Source organism: Abramis brama, assembly GCF_963993115.1.
Source record: "Abramis brama genome assembly, chromosome: 24".
NCBI classification, from domain to species: Eukaryota; Metazoa; Chordata; class Actinopteri; order Cypriniformes; family Leuciscidae; genus Abramis; species Abramis brama.
In genome coordinates, this window is record NC_139986.1 from 24,951,888 (window position 1) to 24,979,123 (window position 27,236).

The 27,236-nt window shown below is 35.3% G+C and overlaps 1 protein-coding gene across 1 annotated transcript in view; it reads left to right on the forward strand.

Moving 5' to 3' along the window:
- The window catches only part of ccdc178 (coiled-coil domain containing 178), a gene marked incomplete at its 5' end in the record, with an annotated part of 32,181 nt that overhangs the window by 1,005 nt on the left and 3,940 nt on the right, over nucleotides 1-27,236 (forward strand). The window contains 17 exons of the mRNA XM_084102064.1: nucleotides 3,374-3,510; nucleotides 3,724-3,779; nucleotides 4,010-4,086; nucleotides 4,577-4,750; nucleotides 6,021-6,241; nucleotides 7,588-7,730; nucleotides 8,419-8,572; nucleotides 8,791-8,886; nucleotides 9,557-9,693; nucleotides 11,363-11,546; nucleotides 12,197-12,259; nucleotides 12,439-12,600; nucleotides 12,840-12,953; nucleotides 13,112-13,257; nucleotides 13,560-13,719; nucleotides 17,908-18,057; nucleotides 22,332-22,466. Coding sequence (XP_083958190.1) covers nucleotides 3,374-3,510; nucleotides 3,724-3,779; nucleotides 4,010-4,086; nucleotides 4,577-4,750; nucleotides 6,021-6,241; nucleotides 7,588-7,730; nucleotides 8,419-8,572; nucleotides 8,791-8,886; nucleotides 9,557-9,693; nucleotides 11,363-11,546; nucleotides 12,197-12,259; nucleotides 12,439-12,600; nucleotides 12,840-12,953; nucleotides 13,112-13,257; nucleotides 13,560-13,719; nucleotides 17,908-18,057; nucleotides 22,332-22,466 — 2,309 coding nt within the window. The remainder of the gene's footprint in view (nucleotides 1-3,373; nucleotides 3,511-3,723; nucleotides 3,780-4,009; nucleotides 4,087-4,576; nucleotides 4,751-6,020; nucleotides 6,242-7,587; nucleotides 7,731-8,418; nucleotides 8,573-8,790; nucleotides 8,887-9,556; nucleotides 9,694-11,362; nucleotides 11,547-12,196; nucleotides 12,260-12,438; nucleotides 12,601-12,839; nucleotides 12,954-13,111; nucleotides 13,258-13,559; nucleotides 13,720-17,907; nucleotides 18,058-22,331; nucleotides 22,467-27,236) is intronic.

Sequence of the window (27,236 nt, forward strand, 5' to 3'; positions counted from 1 at the left end):
GCCGATTATAGGTTTTAAGAATATTAAAAAAAAATGGCTTGGCCAAAATGTGATGAGCAAGTAATCTGTGGGACAAATGTTTTTCAAATGTATTGTAATATAATATATTTGAATTTTAAAGACGAAAAATTATAAAAGTTATCATTTATTATCACAACGAGCGTTTGCTGTTGTTTGCTTTGTTATTTACATTTTTAATTGCTTTTGAGCCAATTAGAGGCATTTCCTATATATATATATATATATATATATAACTTTTATGTTAGATGCGACACACACACACAGGCAAAGAGAGAGAGAGAGAGAGAGAGAGAGAGAGTATATATATAGGCTACTCTCTCTCTCTCTCTCTCTGTGTGTGTGTGTGTGTGTGTCTATGTGTGCGTCGCATCTAACATAAAAGTACAAAAAATAAAATATAACTTATGTACGTGTGTATATTATATTGCGATTAATCATATGTGTGTGTACATTTATTTTTTTATTTTTTTGTGTTTAGCTTTATTTCCATGCTCTTGAAGCATTTCTTTACATTCTTACATTTTTTTTCTTCTTCTTCTTCATTATTTTTATTTTATTTTTTTGTGTGGCGCAGTGTGTCCTAAAACTTTTCATCACCCAGACCCGGAATAAATTTAATACTTGAGTATTTATCATTCAACATCAAAACCTTCGCAACCCTGAAAGGCTTTTTTTTTCACTTTCTCAGTTTTGTCTATTGTGTCCGTAGTGAATGAAAGCCTTCCTGTTGCCTAGTAACCGCGCGCGCACGTTGGAAGCGGGGGGCTGGAAACAAAGTATATAACAGGTTGCGACGTGACACAAAGCTGAGATATGTGTCAACATTTATCATATCGCGCTTGATGGGTCAAACATTAAATAAATATCATTCACGGCTGAACGTTTAGCGTGGAATAATGTAAGTATTGAGAGCGTGAATCACAGTCAAACCTGTTGTGTTGCTGTAGTCAGCTGATGTGCCACTACCGGTATTAACCTTTTTTTAACCTGGCGTTCATTAATAATTAACTTAAGATAATAGTATTTATTTAGTGCAGACTGTAGTTATAGAGCTGCTTTGCTTCATGTCAGTGCCACAACACAAATATATGAGCCAATGTTTACCACATTAACATCTTTTAAAAATCAAAGTAGTCTACCATTGTAATGCAATCTGATACCATTACTGTACCGCAACAGTAACGTTACTCAGAGAGTGTTTGACAGCTAAGCTTAGAAAGGCATTTGTTTTACGACAAAGTGATCAATAGTTGTTTACTGATTCATTAAGTCATTGATTTTTGATTTTCATAGATGCTTCTTGAGAGATGCCTGACATAAAGTTACTCAAATTTCCTTCAAGTGAAGAAGCAATCTTACCAGGTAAAATGCAATGTTGTTTATCAATGTTATTTGCTTAGCATGGAGTATAGAGGAACCAGGAGGATCATAATATACATTCCCAAACTGTTGTGATTATGATCTAGCAATATACGATTAGCCACAAAAAGAAGCACATATACATGGAGGATACTGTAAAATTAGTTACAATGTGCTCCAAAAAGTTGTATTTCCATTTTTCCCCCAACAAGCCAAGACAACATTAAATCTAAATGTCCCTATTTACTGTCTTAAAGGGTCAATTCATCCAAAAATAAAAATGATCCCATAATGTACTCATCCTCAAGCCATCCTAGGTGTATATGACTTAAGACAAACACAATCAGAGTTATATTCATAAATAACCTGGCTCTTCCAAGCTTTATAATGGTAGTAAATGGCACCTTGGTTTTTGAAACCCCAAAAGCACATCCATCCATCATAAAAGTAATCCATACGACTCCAGGGGGTTAATAAAGGCCTTCTGAAGCGAAGCGATGCGTTTTTGTAAGAAAAATATTCATATTTTTAACTTTATAAACTATGATCACTGGATCACTATGTACTCTATCCTCTGCGCTTCCGTGTTTATCAATACATAATGTGTCGGGTCAGAGGTCACTCTTCCCCCAGAGCTAGACTCACGTACAACCGTGACCTGAAGCCAGTGATTATAGTTTATAAAGTTAAAAATATGGATATTTTTCTTACAAAAACGCATGGCTTCACTTCAGAAGGCCTTTATTAACCCCCTGGAGCCATTTGGATTACTTTTATGATGGATGGATGTGCTTTTTTAGGGATTCAAAATCTCAGGTACCATTCACTCCCATTATAAAGCTTGGAGGGCCATGACTGTGTTCGACTGAAAGAAGAAAGTCATATATACCTAGAACGGCTTGAGGGTGAGTAAATTATGGGATAATAAAAAAATGTGGGTGAACTAACCCTAACCCCCTAATTTTGAACAATTCTTCCATCTGCATTATTCTAAATGAAAAACAAATCGTTTTTGTAGTTTTTCATCAGTCTCCAGGTGGATAAAAAGGCCATCCTTTATTGAATATATGCTGTTTCACTCAAAAATGCATCAGATTATGGACATAAAATAGGTTGTGCATGCCATTTCATATTGACCTTAAAGTTATCATGAAATCAAAATTGACAATTCTTGCTTTTTTTGGAATATTGGAGTATTTATTATAAATGATTTATCAGTTCACAATCTGCACATCATAATCTTTTTTATTTATTTATTCATGTGCCCTTATAAACTTTGATCAAAATAACTTCCCCTCCTTCTTGCAACAACATCTCTTCTCTGATGATGCGTTTATTGGCGAGAGGGCGGGGCAACCTGTCACTCACATGAAGTCGACCAATAGCAAACCACAACCATCCAATCAATTCCCCATGGAAAAAATAATTTCAGGAAGAGGGATACGTCACAATAGGAAAGAAAAGACTATATGTGACCCTGGATCACAAAATCAGTCACGTCGCACGGGTAAATTTGTGGCAATAGCCAACAATACATTGTATGGGTCAAAATTATCGATTTTTCTTTTATGCCAAAAATCTTTGATATTAAGATCATGCTCCATAAAGATATTTTGTACATTTCCTAGCATAAATATATAAAACATTTATTTTTGTGAGTGAATCCAGCACAATCGCGACATAAATGGACAACTTTAAAAACAATTTTCGCAATGTTTTGATTTTTTGCACCCTCAGATTCCAGATATTCAAATAGTTTTATCTCGGCCAAATATTGTCCTATCCTAACAAACCATACATCAATTGAAAGCTTATTTATTCAGCTTTCAGATGATGTATAGATCTCAATTTCAGAAAATTGACCCATGTGACTGGTTTTGTGGTCCAGGGTCACATATCACAATTTCCGTTTCATCCCAACTTTAAGGTTTCAGTGTATATGGTGCAATGCGAGATCTTCTCGATCTCTGATCAAAGTGAGTCTGTGTTTCAGAGCAGGGAAAGCTGCAGACGGTTTGCTCCAGTAGGCGTCGCAGCTGTGCTCTGGTTAACACTCCAACACCATGTGTGAACAAAGCAGTTTGTCACATTCAGGAACTGCAGACCAAACTGGAAAAATGGGGCCAGCAGGTAAAATCAAACATAACCCGATGATGGACTTTATTATTTAATATAGGGCATCATTATATAAGACCCAAACACAATAATGCAACTCCTAGATCAAAACCAATGCCACACAGATCAAACCCAGATTGAGCTCACAGTTATATGGATTGAATCACGTTATTTTCTCTGCTCTCATATTACATAATGACTGAATAATGAATGTCTCTTGTCTTCTAGGGTGATAATGCTCAGCATGACACTGCACATGAAAACAGCCACAGCATCATTTGGAAGTGAGCCATAAAGCATTATAGATTTTCCACATCACATACATCAATTTTAACAATTTTTCCAGTAAGATAGCACTTATGGTCAGCAGTCTTTATGGTTTATACCCATTATACAGTATGTGGACTGACATATCATCAGAAAATAATTTTAATCCTGTTCATAGTTTAGGCTAATTTATTACTATTAAAACTTTTTTGATTAAATAGTGTATTTTTCCTTTGTGTTTTTTTAGATGTGTTTCTTCTGAAAGCAAAAATGCGATAGGAAGCACAAAGCTGCATATTGAAGGCATGGGGCTTTGTGTACAAGGTAATGACATTCTTCCATTTTAATATTTTGCTTTTTTGGATTTTAAAAGACAATTAATATTATCAAAAAATGAAAAATATTGAGCTGGATAATGACACTAACTTTGCAACATTGACACTGTTATTGAACTAAATTGAATCAACATTGAACTGAGTCGAGTAGAATAAGGACACTTGTTTTCTGCCGAGCTGCTTGTAGCTGAATTGAATTTGTTTCATAATTGATGAATTTTACAGCATTAACACTGTTATCTTCCTGTTTTATTAATGTGAAGCTGCTTTGAATCAGTCTATATTGTACAGTATAAAGCGCTAAATAAATAAATGTGACTTGACATGAACAAACGTCTGCCACTAAGTAGTAGCATGCCTCATCCCGTATCACATGACAACAGTATGGACAAGCACATATTAGGACTTGTTATGTCTTTGTTACTTGCTAACACTTGAGTTTTTGAATATTGTGGTAATAATTTGGTAATTGTAAATAGATAGTGAGGATGTCCTGATGGAGGTGATGAGTTTGATCGAGCGTCTTGAGTTGGATCGGAGAGATGCAGAGAAGGCTCTACAGGAAGAAAAAGAGAAAGCAAAGAAACTTTTGGAGAAACTGGAGAGTCTCTGTGTCTGGAAGCAGAATGAGCTTCCCATTGCAATGCAGAAAGGTCAGACTGGATGTTGACCATGACACGCAATAGTTGTTGAAACAGTTTTTCATAAGGTCATAAAACCCCTTTAAAACATGATTAACCCTATTATTTCCTTGGTTGCAGTGTTTTTAGCATTAACTAAAACAATAAATACTAAAATCATTTACATTCATTAAAAAATTAATAGAACTAAAATAGAATCGATTTTTTGTTCAGTTAGTTACAAAGTCACAATTTCACATTTTTGTTTAGTTTAAGATGAAGTACTGAAATGACTAAAACTAAAAGTGAAATAAAAACTAATAATGTCTAAACACTCACAATGAAATTATTACAACTAAAATCAAAACAAAATGTAAAACTAAAACTAATTCAAAATATTAAAAAGTACAATCCTTCCTTTGTTTTTGCTTTTTAAATAGCCATTAGGCTTTATTTTTAGAGGGAGGAGATTATATTTATTTATATTCATATTTAATATAGCATTTTAATGAACAAGGGTCATACACATTTTGGTCCATTTTTCAGGAAGAGCAAGACTGTACATTTTAAATGTGTGTATATGATTAAAAAAAAAGTTACTTTGTCAATTTGTTGCGTTACTCACTTAAAAAGTAACTAATTGCGTTACTTTTACTTACTTTTAATGGAAAGTAATGTGTTATGCTACTTTTGCGTTACGTTTTCTCACCTGGGCTGGGCTTGCTTGTTTGTTTTTTAATAAGATTAGATAGATTAAATACATAAAGTATATTTGCATTATTTAACATTTAATAATTGCTGGTCTGCGTAGTATTCTGAGTTTGCATTTCACTGTTTTGATTCATTTTGAGGAACACTGAATGTGTTTTTGTGCAAGTGAGTAAATAAATGCCTGCTCACATTTAGTTTAGAACTACAATAACATCACGTTTACACAGCGCACACGACGTCTCCGCATATTAGTGCAGGTGTCAGTCAATAAATGGGAAAACAAAGTAACTTGTGTTACTTATTTTAAAAAGTGACTCTAAAAAAGAGATTTTGTTGCAAATTTAAAAGTAATACGTTACTTTACTAGTTCCTTGAAAAAGTAATCTGATTACGTAACTCGTATTACTGCGTAACTCCCAACACTGTTTAACAGTAAACAAGCATATAGATGACCTCAAGCTAACAGAGATGGACTAAAAGTCACAAAACTTTATGCTATAGGGTATTTTAAAGAGTTTATTCTCCAAAATAATGTCTTTTCTGCCCCATTCCTGACTTTTCGCATTCGTCTGTCTTATATTTGCACCGTCAGAGCGTGAAGCCTGCAGCACAGACATCGCTGAGCTGACGTGGCAACTGAAGATGAGGAGAGATCAGTTGCCGCTGGTGAGAGACAGGCTGACCAACACAGAGGTGCTGAACCGACGTCTGAAGGAGGATATCGATTTCATGAGGAAACACGGCCCGCTCGTGAACGAGAGACTCCAGCTGGAGACTGAAATCATCAAGCAGATCCGAACAGCACAAAGTGAGGTGTGTTTACTGCGCTGCCTGTTTGTTGGCTTGTTTGGAAGACCTGAAATCAATGAGACAACCAAAGAAGGGATGTCGAAGAACTGAAAGAGTCTGAAACGTACAGTACTAGAGGAGCGCAACAGTGACCACTCACTTTTTCAGTGCAGGTTTTTTTCTCGTTTATTTTCTTTGTATTTCTTAGAATTTTTCAATAAAGAGTGCTAAGAATTTAGAAGTAAAGTGCATTTCGAAATTGGAAACTTTCTTATATGGTGTTCTTTTATGTGTAAATTAACTATCCACATTTTTATTTTAGTATTATTTATTTACAAATTCATACAAATTTATTTATTTATTTTCAAAATAATATTAATATTTTGAAATTGTATTTATATATATATATATATATATATATATATATATATATATATATATATAAAATTTCAAAATATTAATATTATTTTGAAAATAAATAAATTTGTGTGTGAGTATATATATATATATATATATATGTTTCACATATGTGTGTGTGTGTGTGTGTATATATATATATGTGTGTGTGTGTGTGTGTGTATATATATGAATAAAATGTCAAAATATTAATATTATTTTGAAAATAAATAAATAAATAGATTTGTATGAAATGGTAAATAAATAATACTAAAATAAAAATGTGGATAGTTAATTTACACATAAAAGAACACCATATAATAAATTTTCCAATTTCGAAATGCACTTTACATCTAAATTCTTAGCACTCTTTATTGAAAAAATATATGTGTGAATATATGTGTGTGTGTATATATATATATATATACATTTTCATTGTATTTTCATTTTAAGTTTTAGTAATTTTGTCTTGTTTTTGTCATTTTTATTAGATTTTTAATCATTTCTGTTCTTTTTTAAATATGTATTTAGTTTTTTGTATTTCATTTTCTATGTTTAAGTTTATCTAATATTTATATTTTATTTTATTTCAGCCTTATTTCATTTAACTTAACATTTTTATGATTTTTAATAGTTTTAGAAATTGTAAAAATTTAAAAGTTTTTCAAGAGTGTTTACCGATCACATTATTTGTAATGCCCATTTCCATGGTAACCACGACTTGACTGATTGGTGGATCGTTTCCCAAGACTTCACAGGAAATGTATAATTTTAAGTTGAAATAACACTGACTTCTACAGAAGCTTTTAAAACCACCAAACAACCTCTGAGCTCATGGGCTGTTTTGGGAGATTTTTACTTCTGGAAACGAGATCTGTTATGAAGTATGAAAGATCTTTTATTACAGACCACGCCATGTTGCCATGATAAACATTGTCTGACTGTTAAATTTTTTCATAAACATGTTTCTCTAGGCCACTGAGTCTTTTTCAAACATCTCCCACAAGCTAAAGAGTCTTCAGCTGGAGCTTAAAGAGGAGGAATTCAAAGCAGACTTTGAGAATGAAGAAATGAACAAAGAAATTGAAACGATGCGAAATCATCTAAGTGACAAACAGTGAGTCGATTTTCGTCATTTATACACTGACATCAGGCCTGTATTTTATTTCAGTAAACGCGTGTTATATCAGTCCAGACAGAAGGTGTCACTAAAATGCTGTTCTCTCCATCTTCAGAATTTAATTCCAATCCATCACTTTGTAGGCAGGTTATAATATCAATATCAAAAATATGTTATGCAAAATCAACCATTTTATAACATATTCTACTAATGTAAGACACTTTGTAAATCACATTTAACACATTCTAATTTATGTTATCTTCATTAAAGGCTGAACCAGACATTTCATGCCATACTTTCGTCCCACATTTATGAACGGACACCTTGAATTGTTTCATTTCTGTAAATGTTTCACATGGAAAACCGCCAGATGTTGCTAGAATCAGCCATGTGGATTTTTATATCAGATATTTTTACATTAGATTGATAGATTTTAGGATTAGTCCTCTACACTTGTATAACCAGCCTCTGCTTGTAAAAACATACTGACATTATGCAAATAACGAAGTGATAACTTGCTGATGCAATTTCCTTTAGTTAAAACCTTTATGAAATACCGATAAAACAATTGAACAATTGGTGTCATTTATAGAGTAGCTGCGGCCCTCCATCTGCAGTGTGAAGTATATTGACGTGTAAAGTTGATTGCAGGGGAATGACACCATTTCTCTTTCTCTGCTTACAGGAGTGAGTTACGCCAGCTGCAGTCACAGTGTGAGGTGTTTCACAGAAAAATTAAAGAGTCGGTAGAAAAACTAACATTGAGAGACGGCCAAATCAAAGCCTTGGTGAAAGAGACGCACCAGTTTGAGAGGAAGGAAACAGACGTCAGTGATGAAGTCAGTATTAATTTACAATACGTTCACCTGACACCTTTGCTCACAGGATATTTGAATTAAAATATTATGAAGACATTGTTTCATCATAAGAATCATAAGCTTATGTTGACTGCAATATTTTTTTTTTATGCTTTATTTAAAATTAGTTCACTGAAAGAGCTTTTGTTCATTTTTGGATTCCAAATATTACACTTATATATTTCACACCCTTTTTCCAGGTCAGAACATTAAAAGCAGAAATCGATGAAAAAGAAGAGATATTGATGATAAAGAATAAGGAAGTAATGCAGCTTCAAAACCAAATGCAAACATCTGTAAGTATAACAGCCTGTTCGAGACACAGCTTGTTATTTTAGATGATATATATCAGAGGTGAAATGATGTGCCGTGTTGGAGATGTCAACCCTCACGTCCTCTGGAGGGCAGGAAAGGCCCACGATTCCTTGCACCGATCTGCCGTGTTTGTTCTCTTAGAGCCTCCATTTTGTCTAAGCCCTGATTTCACAATTACACTACGCTTGAGTGAATGAGCCGCAGAGCGCTCAGTTGTTTCTTTCGCAGTTTGCTCATTCCTTTTTAATTTGTATTTCCTGCATTTTTGATGGTGTTCTGCCAAAACTGAGTTTGAAAAGTTTAGAAACTTTCCAGGAAACTTAGTTTGACCATAGGTGGTGCTATGCGATTTTTCTTTTGAGTTTTCATGAATGTTTGACACATGACTGTTATAGATTTGAAATATGAAATGAATTGAAAATAAGTTTATGCTTATGTGCTAGAACAATCAGTGGCCCTTTCTAGCAGTCGGTGTGTGTGTGTGTGTGTGTGTGTGTGTGTGTGTGTGTGTGTGTGTGTGTGTGTGTGTGTGTGTGTGTGTGTGTGTGTGTGCTAGAAAGCAGTTATATATAATATGTGATCTATGATCTTCTGTGTGGTTGCCTTTAAACTAAAACTCTAAAAAATAATGGGCATTACTGTGTTTATCAGAAACTTGAAGGTGATGAAAAGGTGTCTGAATTGAATGCAATCTCAAGCCAAAAGCAACATGACTTATCAACCCTGCGAGACAAAAACAAAGAGCAAACCTTGGAAATGGAAGACTTCAAGAGAAAGACCAACCAAAGGTTTGTCCCATAAACTACAGATAATATTTTGTTTTGAATTAAAATGATATTCTTGGATACAAGTAATTGTCACTAATAATTAGCTGTGTCTGCAGTGTTTTGCAGTAATTTGTTGTGTTATGACAGAAAATGGCAAAGCCTGCATTTATTTCTTAGTAAAATTCAGAATACAATATTTTATTGTAAAATTGATATTTAATAGCACAGTTATGTAGAATTATAAAAAGCTAGTAAACTGCAATAAACAGTATTATACTCAGTTCACACACACAGAAAAGTCAAGCACAATAACCTAATTTTATTGGTCAACAACAAGATTTTTCATTGACCTGCAATAACTGAAATCGATCCAAATGAAAAACAATCCGTTGTTGTTACTTCCCCTAAACTGTCCATGGTGCGGCAACGACAAATGACGTTGCCTCCATAAGATCTATGAAGGCCATATGTTTGCACACACAAGCCAACAGTTTTGCTCATGTGTTGCCGTTTAGCTGAAACTCTAACACATCATGAGAAACTATATCTGGATAGTAATTCTTCCCAACTTGAACTTATGGATCAACATTACATTCCATGTTGGAGACTCGAATGACAACACTGTGAGAAATGTGCTGGAAATGTCTTGTGGTTCATTGGTCTGTTGTGTGTGTTGGATTCTTTAATTATCAACAGAATCTGTGTTCCGCAGATCATGTCATGAAATCATGCAACAACTCTAATTCCACTTCATTAAAAATGTGTAGGTGTGTGTGGCATTGCTTCTAAAAATGAAAATGCTGTGAAGCAGCACAACAGCATGAACTAACACAATGATTCTTAACTGGTTTTGCATCAGGATCAGGACTTTACATTGGACATCAAGCGCCAACCCAACGCAGTACCAAAATGATTAAGCTTTCAAAAGATACATTATCAACCTTATTTTGCAATACGGAAGTAAGCTATTTTCTGTGAATGTGCAAGACTTCATTAGCCGCTATACATAAATAACTAGGAAGATTTTGCGCTACAAACCAGTGTGTTTTTGATTACAAATACCAGTTTGCTATATCAAGTTGCATAGCAGACTGTTTTTGCACAGCTAAAATAACTAAATAATGGATGACACCCGGAAACCTTGCATATTCAAGTTCCAAATGACCGCACCTGCTCTTTTACGTTAAATATAAGGTAGATAATCAAACATTGAAATTTATGGATATTACCCTGAGCTGTATAGGCCCAATGCAATATATATATAGCAAAATTTTCAGCATTGTAAAGTTGTGCAGTTGCATTTTCTTATTATTAATTTTTGATATAAATGATAGTAAATATTCGATCTTTAGAAGCTTTTTAACAAAATGAAAGCTTGATGCTTTTCTTATTTGAATGATGTAGTTGGCTTGTTTCATGAAAAAAGATGCTGAAGATATCTTATTGTTCCACTGATATTGCTGCTTGTTGTTAATACAATGCATTATGAACTAAACTCAGTTCTAGAATTTAAGTATTGTGTCATATTGTAACTATTCCAGTAATTAATCTTGTTTAATCAGTTGGATGTCACATATTCATGGCTGTGAAATTTGCTGAATGCTGTGCAAGCATTTTTTGTGAGCAGGCTGTACTGTACATCGTGGTGTGGATCTCATGGGACAGACTATATTTTATGATGTTGTTCCAGCAAACAGGCAGTGAAACAGTTACTGATGGATCACGAGCACATCCTGGTCAAGATCAGTGTGAGTGAGAAGCAGTGGAAACCACACAAAGACGAGTTCGACAGAGTGTCCGCCGAACATTCAGACACCAAAGCCAAGCTGGACCAGCTGGAGCACCAAACCTTTCTGGAGGAGTTGAGGAACAGGGTAAGAGGACACATGCCGCATGCAGATCTAAAGATGAGTTCATGAGCAAACGGCGTTCTCAGAGAGAGTCCGGATCCAAAAATACAAATTCTGTCATCACAACCTTCCACACCTGCATGCTGTTATTTTTTCCCATTGAAAAAGTAGATGCCTTTTTAGGCAGTCCCAACTTTAGCCAGACTAAATTATGCCTGCTCTGACCCACCGAACCCCCTAGTATCAAAGTACACAATATTTGCTCAGTAATTGCGGTGTAAATGCATTTGTGCCACCTCTACTGTAAGCAGCATTAAACAGTCTGTGTAAAGACACCTACAGTAAATGCCACTTCAGAAGTGCTTTTGTGCCACCTCTCCGGTGCAAATTTGGCATTTGTCAAGCTTCAAAAAAGATAAAACACCATGAAAGTACTTTTACATGCTCTATATTCCAAGTCTTCTGAAGTCATACGATAGCTTTATGTGAACAACAGACCTAAATATAAATTATTATTCACTGAAAGTCTTTCATCGGCTGCTGCTTTTATCCTTTTGTGTTTATAGAGAATTATAGTATAGTAGTCACGTTTGAGCTGTCTTTGGATTTTGTTTTTGTCTTGTTCTTTGCTTTAAAATTAGCTGATGTTTGATGTTTTTATTTTTGGGGAGCAGCAACAGGTAGACAAAATGAAGACCCTGGTAATGACTGAAATGACCACAATAGATATTCTCAAGGTAAAACCTGACTTGCCTGATGAATACAATAATACTCTTTTAATAATCTTTTAAAAAATTATTAAATAAATGAATAATTCATGAAGCAATATCAGGATTGCACTAGTTTGTGTGTACTGTTTATGTATCTGTTAATGCTTGGTATAGATATATTGTAATTGATGACGTTTTACGTTCAGGGTAATATGGACGTAGAGACAGCTGAATATAATCGTGAACAAACAGACTGTGAGAGAGTGAAAGAGGAACTGCAGAAAAAGTATGAAGGTGCTTTATCTACAACCTCTCAGCTAGAGACAGAGGTGGAGCAACTGAGACAGACTTATAAAGAGAAGTCTGAGGTAAATCTGATCAGCATAGAAGAAATGTCACTGGATTATCTTTCAAGTATTTGCTTATTTCAAGTTTAAATTTCACATTTTGGCCAATTGTAAAGTAAGTGGAAATTTACTGAGAAAGTTAGTAGGGTCAATATTGATTCATGTTGACTTAAAGATCCAGTGAAGTTATTGAACAAAGTTTCCAGTTGCATAAGGATGTATTTTCTCTTTATATATGAATTATTTTATTATTTTCTCAGACAACTGAAAAGTTAAAAGCAAAACTGAATGACCTACAAACTGCACACAGAAGCCTCTCTGATGATTTCGAAGGAAAAAAGAAACACCAGCAGGAATTTTTGAATTCTGTGAAGGTGAAAATAAAATTACACTTGATTTATATTACAGTATGAGATATTTGACACCCATGTCCAACGATATTGAAGATTTGTACTTTACAGGCTTACTTAAACTCTTACTTAATTCCATATTTACTCATTTAATGATGGTATGTTTATTTATTTGCTGTTAGGAAAAACTTAGTGTGGTCTTATTGAGGTATGAGGAGATTTCAAATCGGATCAAGGAGCTCGACCCGAAGTCTAAGGAGTTAAATCAAGAATTAGACATGATGGAGCAAACCATCAGCACTATGCAAGACGCTATAGAGGAGCTACAGTAAGAAATACAGATATATTGTTATGTGTGTGTGTGTGTGTGTGTGTATGAAGAGTTCAGATGCAAAAGCTCTCATATAAGATCTTGTATATTTTTCAGTTCAGTAATTTCACTTAAATGACAATTAATAGGTAATTTTCATTGCCATTTAAGTGAAATTACTGAACTTAAATATACAACCTTCATAAAAATGATCATTCTAGAAGAAAATTTCAGATGGCACTTAGAGGCTTTTGCATCTGAACTCTTCATATATATACACAAATTTCTATATATTAGAATGTATTTGTTGTTTGTTTCAGGTGTTTGTCAAACACTTTGGCATTCAAACATGGGACAGCCACAGTAGTGATGGGTAACGTGAAAAGGGATATAGCGTCCTGTGAACAGAGGACGTCTCAACACGCACAGATTCACTCAGCGCTGTTCGCTCAACGCCAGGCTGTCATGAAGGACACAGAGGTTAAGAACCCTTTCTGTCATATTTACATTTATGTCAAGATTATTTTGTCAGGGCTTCCTGTAAGGCCTAGAACAGCTTTTCTATTTAAATACTTGGTATAATCCAGGTTAACAAATGTTTTCTTTACATATCAGACAACAGATCATCTGAAGCTGAACGAGCATGAGTGCATTTGATTGGTTAGGGGATTTGATGTGCTCCAATCACCATTCAAGCAGAAATTACCTTTATAAATATTTAGATTTCCTTTGTATGAAGATGCACTGTGTAAATTTTTATGGAATACCTCGTGATGCCAAATGATAAATTCCAAATATTAACGAAGACATTGAGAACAAAACATATGTAACAGAAAACCCTTTTGTCCATTATTATCTACTGTTAGCTGGTACACAAACATTTTCATAAGTTTAGAAAAACTTACAATATTAGTGTATTAATAGCTTCAAAAATGCTAACTTTTTTATGTATGAACAACTTTAGAGACAAATGTTTACAAGTCCTTTGAGGTTCAGAGACTATTGAATTCATGCTATTCATCAGGTTAATTTTTATGTTTTCTTTTTTAAATAAATAACATTTATTTTGACATTATAATGGTTTCATTCTGTTTTGTGAGATTAGACTGATCATAATGGTAATGTTACACAGAAACATTTATGGTGTTTCACTTGTATTTTATGCTATTTTAGCTTTAAATATAATTAGATTTGTCCATATAAAGAGTGCAAATGAATTTACTTTCACTAGTCCCAACTGGATTTCATTTATAAATACATTTTGCAATTAAAATGCCTTTCAAATGCACCCCTATGGGATTGTGTCCAAGTATTAAACTTGATCGCTTGTGACCAACCCTCACAAAGGTTTCCGCAGTTTCAGAGGATTCTTAAAGATTTTTACATCACAAGTTGTACACACGAAAAAGGCTGACAATACGTTGATATTGTCTGTTTCTGTGATAATCACAATTTAAAGAGCCATCTCAGTGTCTTTAACCTGATGTAGGGTGATTTGTTTAGCGTGTGTGTAATAACTATCCTAATGCACCTTTGCTCTGGAATATCCGACACTCAATAACACACCTCTACTAACATTCCCTCTACTAATTTGATGAAAGCTCTTATAATTTTTTGTCAGAGATAATATGTTATGTTTTGCATGAAACCCACGTATTATCACTTCATTTTCGGAGGAAAAAAGCTATTTATTGGGGGAGTTGAGTTTCGGGATTATGGCCTCAGTCAGAGCCCGGCGTCTGATGAAAGTCTCACATGGCTTATCTAATGTGAAATCGCCATGTGGTATATAGTTTCATTAAACGGTGATCAAGAATGCATTAGTTCAAAACAAGAAAAGGCAATGGGGCTTAATCCGCCATGCGCGCAGAAGCAGCAAACTCCAAACAAGTTGTTGGTGCGAGACAGGAGCCGAATTAAAAGTCCTCCCTCATAGAGCCAGTCTGCCATTAACTTGCTGCAGGGCAGCAGAGCAGAGAGTCTCTTTAGACTTCTCACAGGAAACAATAAAGCGGCACAAAGATTCATCGCCCAACAGACACATTTTGACTTTTAACACTTCGAACAATGAGAGGCTGTGTCAGAATTGGCTGACCTGAGGCGCATTGTTGAGACGTCACAGTCATGAGATGTTAATGAAGACAGGAAATATGGATAGTGACGCACAGCACTGGATGACGACCACAGCGTCATGTGTTTAAGATGAGAGGGACACTCTTATTAGGAAGAGGCTTCTTTTTTTTCTTTTTTTTTGTGTACACAGATTTTTCTTTTCATGATTTTTCCATCATCATGATTTTGTTCTACATAATTTTTCCTTGTTGAAAGCATAACTCTATGGAAGCAAGTATGAAAAATTAAACCCTAATTGTGATTTTTAAATAAACAAAGTGGCTTTAAGTCTTTATAAAGCTTAGTTTGCAATTTCAGATCTAACAGTTACGACTTTTTTTTGTGATTGCGACTTTTATGATATATATATATACAGTATATATATATGTGTGTGTGTGTGTGTGTGTGTATTAGTGCTGTCAAATCATCTAACATAAAAGTTTGTTTATAATATGTGTGTAAATATATATATATGTGTGTGTGTGTGTGTATATACATATACATATATACACACATATACACACACACATATATATATATATATATATATATATATATATTATATAAACAAACTTATGTTAGATGCGATTAATCATGATTAATCGATTTGACAGCACTAATATATATACATATATATAATTTTTTTTTTTTTTTTTTTATTGACCATTTGGCATTTTACATTGCATCACCAACAAAGCCATGGCTCCAACAATTGTTGCTCTTTTTACTAACAATTATAATTTCAATAAAACCAATTTTCATTTTAAAATGCGCTTGGCAGATGCTTTTATCCGAAGCAACAGATTCATCCGCATGTGTGTTCCCTTGGGAATCAATGCCATGACCTTGCCATTGCTGGCTCCATTAAGGTCAATGTCAAATTTACATTTACAAATGAGTTTACAACCCATTTTACTTCCATGGTGATCTTTTTTTACACAGAGATTATTTTCTACGGAAAAACTAGCACCAATTAATTGAGCTAAATAAGACAAGAAATGAATAAAGCAAGTAAATCCGTTTTTTTGTGTTGACTTGCAGCACGGATTATAACCTTGACAGTGGTAACCATTTAAACAGTTGTGCATTTCCTTGCACGATGAGTTGAGATGCGGTAAATGTAACTTACACTTATGGACACACTCCACTGTGACTTCCTCACAAGCTGAATTAGGGTTTTTTTTTTCTTTCCCCTCATCATATTCTCATGTAGCTTGTTTACTTGATGAAGTCAGACGCTCAGTGAGTAGAAAAGCTGTAGGATGCAAAGTGCAGACACCATCAGTTTCTTATGGCCAATGAAGTGTAATTTGTCCCATTTACATTTCAGAGGTGCATCAGACGGGTTTTGTCAGCACTGCATGCAGTAATTAAGCTTTAAATCAATAGCCGGCATTTGTCATGTTTACTGCCACTCTCTGTGCTGGGTTAAACTCATCAGTTTAGCGCTGGGTCGTTTTACTGCCCAGCCACACTTCATTATTCCTTATTCCCAGGTAGAGCAGAAAATGTTCTTCTCTTTCTCTCTTCATCTTTCTTCCCATAGCTCTCTCTCTCTCCTTTCTTCACGTATACGATGCTGACACAGGGTTGTGGAGACAAGCAAATCAGACCGTTATTTATTGTAATTTGTTTACATACTTCCTCAAGTGCTGGATGATTACTCGAGTTACTGTATTCGAATAGGTTTGGTTTCACTATTTGGGTGTAAAACAAACGAAATGCAAACAAATATGAAAATGCTGTAGACACAAGATGCACATACAGTTGCAAAAAGGCACACAAGCACCATAAATGTACACTAAAAATATAGCGTAGAAAACATTTCTTGTAAATTTCACAATCAATTATAAAGAAACATCAAGTAACACATTGAATTAAAAGTGAAAAATTTAAGTAGAATGAATGTTGTCTTTTAAAACGTACTCCAATATTATTTGTTGTATTTACAACTTTGAAAAATCTTTTTTTTTACAGTGAAAAGTGGTCCATGCGACAAAATTGTGTGAGAAACCAAACAAAATGTAACTGTCCATGGTATATTCATATGAGTTTTGTGATAGAAGTTGCAATGTCTAGTTGTGGACTAATCATTCTTTTGAATCAGCTGTTTTTTAATGAATCAGTTGATCCAGTTCACAAAACTGAATGATTTGTTCATGAATCAGACTAATCCGGTTCTCGAGTTCAACTCACTGACTCAATGATCCAGTCACAGAGGTTAACAGTCCACTGGAGGGCAAGATTATCAGCGAATAACTTAAATTTCAGTCTGTTTCTCACACAAAAAGCTATGGCTTCAGTACACTTGAAATAGTGCATAAGTCATATAATCAGCTTTTGGATCCTTTAATGAAGCTTCAGTCCATTCATTGTAATTGCATGGAAAAGTGCATCTTCAAAATCTCTTTGAAAGCCATACACGTTTGGGATGACAAATGATTTTTCATTTTTTAGTGAACTATTTGTCCCAGTTTTTCCATGCTGTCCTTTCATTATAACATGTTAGAGTCTCTCAGAAGCTGATGGAGAACATCCTGTGCAAATCTGTTCCAGGTTCATCTACAGAAACTGCTACAAGACAATCTGAAGTTAGCGCAAGAGTACCGAGAACTGCAGAGAGCTCTGATGACAGCCAGACAAGAAGCTGTTTGTGTTTTTGAAAGAAGAAACAGAGCAGAGGCCTACGTCCAAGATCACAAGCAGGTAACACATTTCTTTCTCTGACTTCTTCCATATGCATGTATACATCAAGGCTATTTTCTGCATGTGTGAATGATGTGGTTGTCTATCTTTGTCATCAGAGATAGACAGCAGGCATGCAAAATAGTGATGAGAGAGAGGACTAGCGTGCGCAGGCGTGCTCCACACAGCCTGTCATAGGTGGTTGGTTTTAGTTGGGCAGTCAGCTAGGAGGCCACTGCAGTAATCTAATCACGATGAGATAAGCTTCACGACAGCGTTGCTCTGGCGTGCATGTGTGTTTATTCCATCTCACATGGCAGTGAGAGGAAACAGGCGCGTGGCAGATGCAAACGCTCTCAAGAACCAGCATCTCGGGAACGTTTGGGAAAATGATAATATGACACGTACGCCCATCACTAAAGGATGTTGCTGGTATTCATCAAAGCTGTATTGTGTAAGTGCAGTGTGTATCTATAGAGTGCAGTGCATTTGTCATTCCCAAACACGGGAATGGCTGTGTACATTGGTATATAACAACAAACACTTGTCAATGTAAAGATGCTTTCAGTGAGAGGTTAAAGCTGAAGTGTGCCATTTCTATGCTAGAGTTTCACATTAAGGAAATGCAAAAATAATTACTGTATTCAGACAGGTTTCCTCAAAGCTCCCCTCATCTGCCATTGGTTGAACAAACAGGTAGTTTGGTCAGGATGCTCAAACAGAGCAGTTAAAGGAAGGGTAGGTGATTTGTTCCAGATTTTTTGTTTTGTTATGCTGGTTGACAGTCTCTTCACATCCTGATAGCAATCACTAAGTTAAGTGGTCTAAATGTATTTATATTATGTATATATATCATCCGTGGAAAGAGTAGGACCATAAAATATTCATCCAATCATTGCATTCGTTCCTAATGGTGGCAGTTTTTGATTTATGTCTGTACCTGACACGTTCACCAGAAAGATTTGTTTATTTACTGATTTGTTCAGTCGCTCTTTCTGTAGGTTACATCATTATACTGTAGTTGGCGTCAAAGTAGATGTCTTTTGTTATGAATCATTCAGTGATAGGATTCGTTAAAAAACAATTGTAGCACTCTATTTTACAGTCCTGTTCCGCATGTATGTATGAGCATGTACTTATTATAGCAATAACAAAAACTGGGTTATAACTAGGTGCTGCTAACCCTGAACCTACCCCTAAACCTAACCTTAACCGCCGGCCCAAAGTTGCAAGGGTGGTTTTTCCGCTCACATGCGCTATAGGAGAAGCGAGATGGCCACCGTTCAACCCGAAAAAAGTCATATAACTATTCCAATGACTCTGAAGCTGTTCAGTTAAGGTAAATTAAGCTAAAAAAAACTGCATATTTCCCCTTTAAACCTAACCTTTCATGGGTAAGTACACTGTAATACATGTACTATAAAATAAAGTGTAACCAAAACAAGATTCGTTAGTTGCCCATGACCAAAACATATTTAGAAAGCTTTTGGGAAATCTACTAAAGGCCCTGATATACTCATGGCGAAGTTCTTTTTCGTTTAAGCAGCCGGTGATTTTTCCAGAAAGTTTGCTTTGGCAAGTTGTTGCGAACTCCCAAAACGAACTCCAAACAAAGTTAATTTTGGCCTGATTTTGGTCGAAATGATTTCGCTTCAAGAATATCGGGGCCTTAAGAGTCTCTAGAAAGAGTGTTTTAGCATTTTCCCCACAAATGATGATAATGCAAAATATTGTTTTTGGATTTTATCTAATATAGAAAGCTTAACATTTGAGTTACCTCTTTGCGTCATTTTACATCAAGAATGAGTTTGTTCATGAATGAGATGCCTTGTTCGTTCAGCTCATTCAGTTCTTGTCTCGTTCAGACTCAAATCAAATATCAGTGAACTGAGTTTTGTTCGTTGGAATGATTCATTAATTTAATATTTAATTTAATTCGTTAGGCTTGTTCGAAACACTCATTTGTTCATAAACTAAACCACCAAGGGCAATGTTTCAATAGCACTAGTAATTATACATTGTGTGATAATTAACCTACAAATGTCTTACTTGATATCTTCACATATTAAGCTATGATAGGAGAAGGTATTTAAACAAAAAGAAAAATGGCACACTTCAGCTTAAAAGCTTTGTGTCTCTCATACATGACATTAGTCCACGGATTGTTATTGTTATGGGACCATTGTTGTTGCTAGAGATTATTACTAGTTATACTGATCTACACATAATCTGTCACTTTAAGTATATAGCTTCTTTTTTTTAGCTGTAGATCATTTTAATATGATTTGTTATTCTACTGCTGATGGTAAAACTCTACTGAAGAGCAAGACACATTGTTTGTTCCCCAAAAGACTAATACTCGTACAACTCCTCATCTAACTACATGAATGTTATCAAGTGAGAAATGCATGCAAAAGGCAAATCCTGTGGACGGGATTCTCCACGCTCGTGATCAAAGCCTGATTTTCTTTTACTCAGTATTCAGCCTTTTTACAGTTTGTTGTTTATTTGCAGACTGCTGCGGCTTTCTCTCCTTCAGAGCGGATGTAGTCGCATCTCTTAGAGGTTTACGACGAGCTCTTCTTAAAGTTCTATACGTTTCTATAAGGACGTGTAGGCCAAGCTTGCGCTCAGTTAAATATGGATTCTTATGACAGCTTAACATTTTTTAAAAGGTTTTCCATGCCATGCCAAGTATGTATAGGGTCCATTATGAATAGTCTGAATAGAATGTATATTTATCAGATTAAAACGCCTGCTCCATATGAAACTGTCACACATTTATCATGAGAAATAGATTCAGACGGTGTTTTAAAGCACTGTTTATGTGGCTAGAAACAGCATAAAATATCATATATATATATATATATATAAATTAGGAATATTTCACCCAAAAATTAAAATTTGAAATATTTCATGGAAGAAATATATGTGTGTGTGTGTGTGTATTTATGTAAATAAGTTATTTTCTGTTATTTACAAGTATAGCAATGCACATTTAACGCGTCTAAATATCTGCATTAGTGTGCTAGTGACAGATGGCATTTAATTATTTATGTGGTTTTATGTGGCATCCTTTGGTTATGCTGACAAACCTCTTTGTTTTGGACTTTTATCAATTGACTATAGGCACTGCAACTATGTCCTCAACATCAACATATCACTTATATATGGAATACGGGTTATCATATACAATGACGTACTGGCATTTTGCCAGTTTAGTTGGATTTGCCAGTTTAGTCTGAATGAGAGAGCTAGAGCGCCCCCTTGCAGTGGTTAAATGTACAAACCATGGGCCTAACTAAACATCCAGAATCAGTTTAATGCTTGTAAACAAAAGGTTGGTGTCAGGTTTGCTATTGTAACCCTGAAAGCCTAACAGAAATTGAATTGTCTACATCTCGTCTCGAAAGTTGGGTTGTTACAAGAGGCAAGTATGTTACACTGTTACTTGGTATCTTGCATCACTTTGACTGGAGTCTTTTCGTTTTGCACATTTCTTTCTACAGCATATTGTAACTATTGTTACTTGTAGCATTAATAGGATAGTGCAGTTTTTTTTGTTGACACGGCTCCATAAAGGACATATTTTTTTGTACTCGTTCAGTTAAAGGCTGAGCTAATTCGCTTTAGTTTTTTCATGCTCCGAAGAACACATTGCCAAGCAATGATAAGCTTAAAGGAAGAGAGGAGAGATGGGGCGAAACAAGGGACGACATCCCTCCGAATTGAAACCCCCTTTTTTTCTGGAAAACTGCACAAATAATAAAGAGAGCAGCATGCTTTCTTCCTTTCTTTCTTTCTTTCTTCTCTAATCTCTCTCTCTCACACACACAAACACACTCTCTCTCTCATTTTTTTATGTTTTTTCCAGTATACTCAGAATAATTTCTTGTTGCGGCAGGGGGTTCATGACTTTTTGTGTATGTGTAAAATATGTCTGGAGGGGATTGGTATAAAGTTAAAGTGAGTGAAGTCGAAATATTTTACTCATCAGCTTTGCAGTCACCGAGTTTGCCTGAGCTAGAACAAAACCGCTGAAGCATTTAGAGAAAATTAACCCCCCATCCTGGCAGCCAGATGTGACTGGTTTCCGCCCAGTGCACATGAGTGGGCAGGGAGAGCAAGAGACTGTGAAATTCCTGTCAGCCCCGTGTACTGCAGAATGGGCTATTGACTGCTTTCTCTATTCCCCTCCATCATTCTTCTTGAACACTGCCATTAATTTCCTCTCCTGCCTTACCAATTCCCCCTCTCTTTTTCTCTCTCTCCCTCTTTCTTTCTTTCTTCCTCAGCTTTCTTTGTTGCAGAAGAGGATGCACAAAGCCATACTAAAATACTTCAAACACCGCAGCGTCTACAGCCAGGCAGAGCTGGCCCGCTTCCAGACCCTCTCCAACCAGAACAACCAGAAAATGAAAGCCCTCCAGGTATGGGCTCTTTAGTACCCCTACACACACACACACACACACACACACAACACTATTTGTAAGTATTGCAATATATACTACAATGGGCCCCATTCAGGTTAATGCTTGTTGAGTTTAAGATGAGGTTGGTCCTTGAAGGAATATTTAACCCAAAAATTATTTACTCACACTCATCATGTTTTTCTTCCATGAAACACAAAAGGAGATGTTTGGCAGAGTGTGCACATTGCCATACAATAAACACTTTTCAGTGAATAAGGACTTACATTTTAGCTGTTCCTCACACAAAGCTATTCTATGACATTGGATAATAAATATTGCACACATGGACTATTTTTATGGTCTTTTTTTGGAACTTGAGAGTTGATGATCACCATCCACTTTAATTGTATGGGAGAGAACAGCGTGTACGTTTTTAAAAACATCTCCTTTTGTGTTCCACAGATGAATAGAAGGTCAATGGTCACTTTTATTTACGTGACGTGACAGTCAAGCAAAATAATCTCCCCTGTCAACTAGGGCGTAAAGTTTATATGATTTAATAATAATTAGGGATGCACGATATATCGGCTACCATATCGGTTTCGGTTGATGTATTTTAATTTTTAATGTAAAGGTTATCGGCCCGATAAGAAAATTTGGCCGATGTATTGAAGCCGATAAATAATGGATTATTTTCTTCAGCTGAGACACTTCAGATGCGCTCTGTTTAACATGATACTTTTGCTTGAAATATGATCACTTCAAAAAAGGAAAATACAGTTAAGTCCAACATGTGCAGCACAAGTCTGTCATATAGACTACATAAAATTATAATAGTGTGCTTGGGACATGTCTTTTAATGGTGAGACTTTTGTTTTTGTAATCAGGCTCTCAAAAATTATATAAAAATGTTGATTTATTTAGATTAATCGGCCAATATTTTGGTTATCGTTTTTCAAATATAAAGAATTATCATTTCGGCCAAAATGTTCATATTGGTGCATCCCTAATAATAATGATTGTAGATTAATAAAAAAATGACATGCATCATATAATAATATACAAGTCCGATACATTGGCCAGATCGATATATCAGAAGATATTTGGCCATTTTAAGATTATCGAAACTTGGCCAGTCCACAGAGCCATTAGAATTCACTTTTGTCAGACCCAAAATCTAGTCTAGTAAATAGAAATTTTGTTTTCAAATATCAAATCTTTGAAGTGAATTTCAAGTAAGTATTGTGTTAAAAACTTCGTAACATAACATTTTTCGCTCTTATCACACACATATCGGCATTTTATCCCATTCTCTGATTATTGATATCGGCATTGTATAGTGCTCTGAAAAAAAATCTATATTGTTTGATCTCTATCATTAAAATATAAAATTGCATAAAATTAAATATAAAATTAAAATTGAAGAACATCTTAAAAAATTCAGCGATCATGGTGCGAGGTGCTAGCGTCCGTCTAGCATGTTTAGACCAACAATACATAGTGCATATATCTAAATGTCTAACGCATTAACAAATGCGAGGTCGTTAAAATTATATTTAAATAATGAATGAAATTAGAATTGCATTTAACAATATTTTGTATATTGGAATAATGCAACCGCAATGTTTGAATGATCTAACACAAAAGGCATTTGGTCTCAGTGGAAGGTGTACTATGCGTGCTTATAATGAGGTGAGCGGCGGTGTGTTTGTGGCTCAGTCAGGGGAGGCCAGCTCTGGAAGTCAGGCTGGTGAATGGAGCATGAAGACGAGGAGTTCTTCAAGCTCCTCCGAGTGTGAAGGACAAAAGGAGCAGCCTTACTCTAAACTTTGTCACAGCTCTGTGTTGATCTCCTCCCCCAGACACAGACTAGCATTGTGTATAGGAGACTTTACATTGGGAAATAAGCAAGGCATAGCAATAAAGCATCACCATTCTCAAATGACCCAAAACTATGGGAGTCGTGTAGAAGCTAACCTTTGGTTTAAATCAGGGGTGGGCAAACTACGGCCCGCGGAAAAAAAAATTTCCCTAAAATTTTTTCTTAAGATCACATTCATTTTGCCTTTTTCTTGCAATACTTTGCGTTATATATATATATATATATATATATATAGCCTATATATTGCGTTGCATATATTTGACAATCGGAATATCAGATATTTCATGCCATAGCTAACAAATGTAAAAAAGGAAAAATGACATAAAAGCAGATCATCATTCATTCAGCGCTGTTGTGGCTGCGGTGTGTCATGTAACAAGCAATGACGCATCACCATGGAAACCAAACAGACAGCGACTTAAGCGCATAGACTTGTTGCACGTTAATGTTTTTTCCTTTTTTGGAAACTCGCAGAGAAAAAAATGTTTGGTAACCGCTTGTACACCCGTTTAGTTTTTCCTTTGATTTGTCTGCTATTTAGTTTCTTTGCTCCTCTGGATTTGTGGATGTATCCTGACTGATTCCGTTTACTATACGCTCCCCTGTCTGCCATGTAACGTTACAGAACCCGGTTTTGTTCATTAAATGTTCTGATCTGACTTTGCTTTTTATGTTTTATTTTACTTAAAATAAATTTGTATATTCGTTTATTTCGTTTTTTCCACAAATGTATGACTTTTGTAAGTGCAAATTGATTGCCATATGCAGTTTTAATAAAGTTGAATTAACGTAACCTTCTGTCATTTTTACTCTTCTAAGTGTACACTTGCAGGTGTTTTGTTTCTAATTTACTGTTAGGTCCATTAAATAATAATAAGGATAAACAATATTTAAAAAGTATAGGCTATAATGATCTAACATCTGACTAATTAAAAATTAACCTCAAAACATAACATGCTAAATATAACAGTTATCTAGCATAAAAAATGTATTGTCAGAATGTCGTCTCTCAGTTGTTGAATTTCGCGCAGACGTTGCCACAACGTAAATGTGTTTGCTCAGCCCGATCTCATGAAAGTGCGAATACCACGAATTGTATTTGTAGTGCTATGATACGCAGTTTTCGCGTGCATATGATACGCACTTTATGGCGTGTAATAGGTACGCACTCCACACCCCTAATCCTAACCAAGGGGTTTACAGTGTATGTAAATATTATGTATATATTACAGTATATGCACACAAAAAACATTTTTGGCGTATAAATGGCACGAGAAATAAAATTTGTGGTATAGATACGCACTTTCATGAGATTGTGTTTCATAATCTGCTACTGGGCCGGCCCTCTGTCAAATTTTAAAACCCAGTGTGGCCCTTGAGCCAAAAAGTTTGCCCACCCCTGGTTTAAAGGCTTGTGATACTTTATGGTATTAGAAAGTTTAGTTTGTCTCAGCTTCCTATTGTCATTGTCTTTGTATTGTGTAGCAACTACCATACAATGGCCAAACAGTCCCTGGCATATGGGACATAGAGGCTGTGAGGGCCTCTGCCCTGTCTAGGGGCCCCTCATGACATTATGAGGTAATTAAATATGCGATTTTACTAAATGACAAAAATCTAGGAAGATGAGTGGAAAATATTTGAGCAAAACAAGGGATTAATGAAAAGTATTTAAGAGAGGGATACATCATCCATAATAATATCTGTCTGTCTGATCATTTTGATTCAAGTGGTCAAATATTTTGTTTCCGGATCGAACATAACCTTTTTAAAGCAAGCCATCTTGGTAATGCCTCAAACAGCTATTTTCTAGCCATTCTAGTCATGTTTCAATAACATTTCAAATCACTAATATATTCAGGGCCGTTGTCAGAGGGACATCCGGGAATGTTGTCCCGGGCCCATGTGAAAAGGGGGTCCTCTTGGACTTGGGGAAAAACAATTAACGATCATTCATATCTCAACAGTTATCACTTTGCAAACAATAATTGTTCTTTATTTTTGCACGCTGGAAAACAGAGTCAAGTTTTTACACCAACAAATCAGCCACTGAAGTATGACTGCTGAAAAAACTGTCAATGTTTTGATTTTGCATTGATTTTATTTATTTCTCTCTATATATTCACCATTTTTAAATACATGTCATTTACTTTTCTTAAATAGACTATTCATTTTTTGCATATATTTGAAGTATCATAAACAAGTGCCACGTTCACACAGCAGCAGAATCCGGTTGTCAGTCCTGTATTTGAGTCCTCAATATGGTTTCACAGACACACACTTCACAGTTATTTACATTTTATATATCAGGACTCACAACCGCATTCTCGTAAAACCCGTGATGTGTGAACAGAACCGGTCGTGTCATTCAGTCTAAGACCAGTTGCGGATTGTCTTGTGTGGTTTCGCTTTCTTTCGATAACTTACAGTGACGGAGATATATGCTGTGTGTCATCTGAGAGTTTTAGATACAGCCAGAGCTGTTCCTGTCAGTTTTGTGTGACTCAACTGCTTCGCTCTTCACCCGGATATAAAAGCAGCTGTCGGTTAATGAAGATTTGACGGATGAACTCTGTTGGACACTTGTCATATCAAAAGTATAAAAAAAGACTTTTCAGTTTTATAGATGTCGCCATCTTTGATACTACTTTGGTCACTGTCGCTATGGTTACTGGTATATACAGGCTTGACTCCCGTTGCACGTTCATACAGACAGTATTAGAGATGCTACTATAAGTTGCTGTTTGAACGGGATGTGACGTGTGTTTTGATGGCCAGCGCTGTAATAGAGCTATATATGTTTGAGCCCGAATCAGATTCAAATGAACCAATGCAACCACAACAACTGTCTCCAAAGACAAAACACTAGGCACTGCCATAGCTTTTAAAAAAAGATATTTATATTT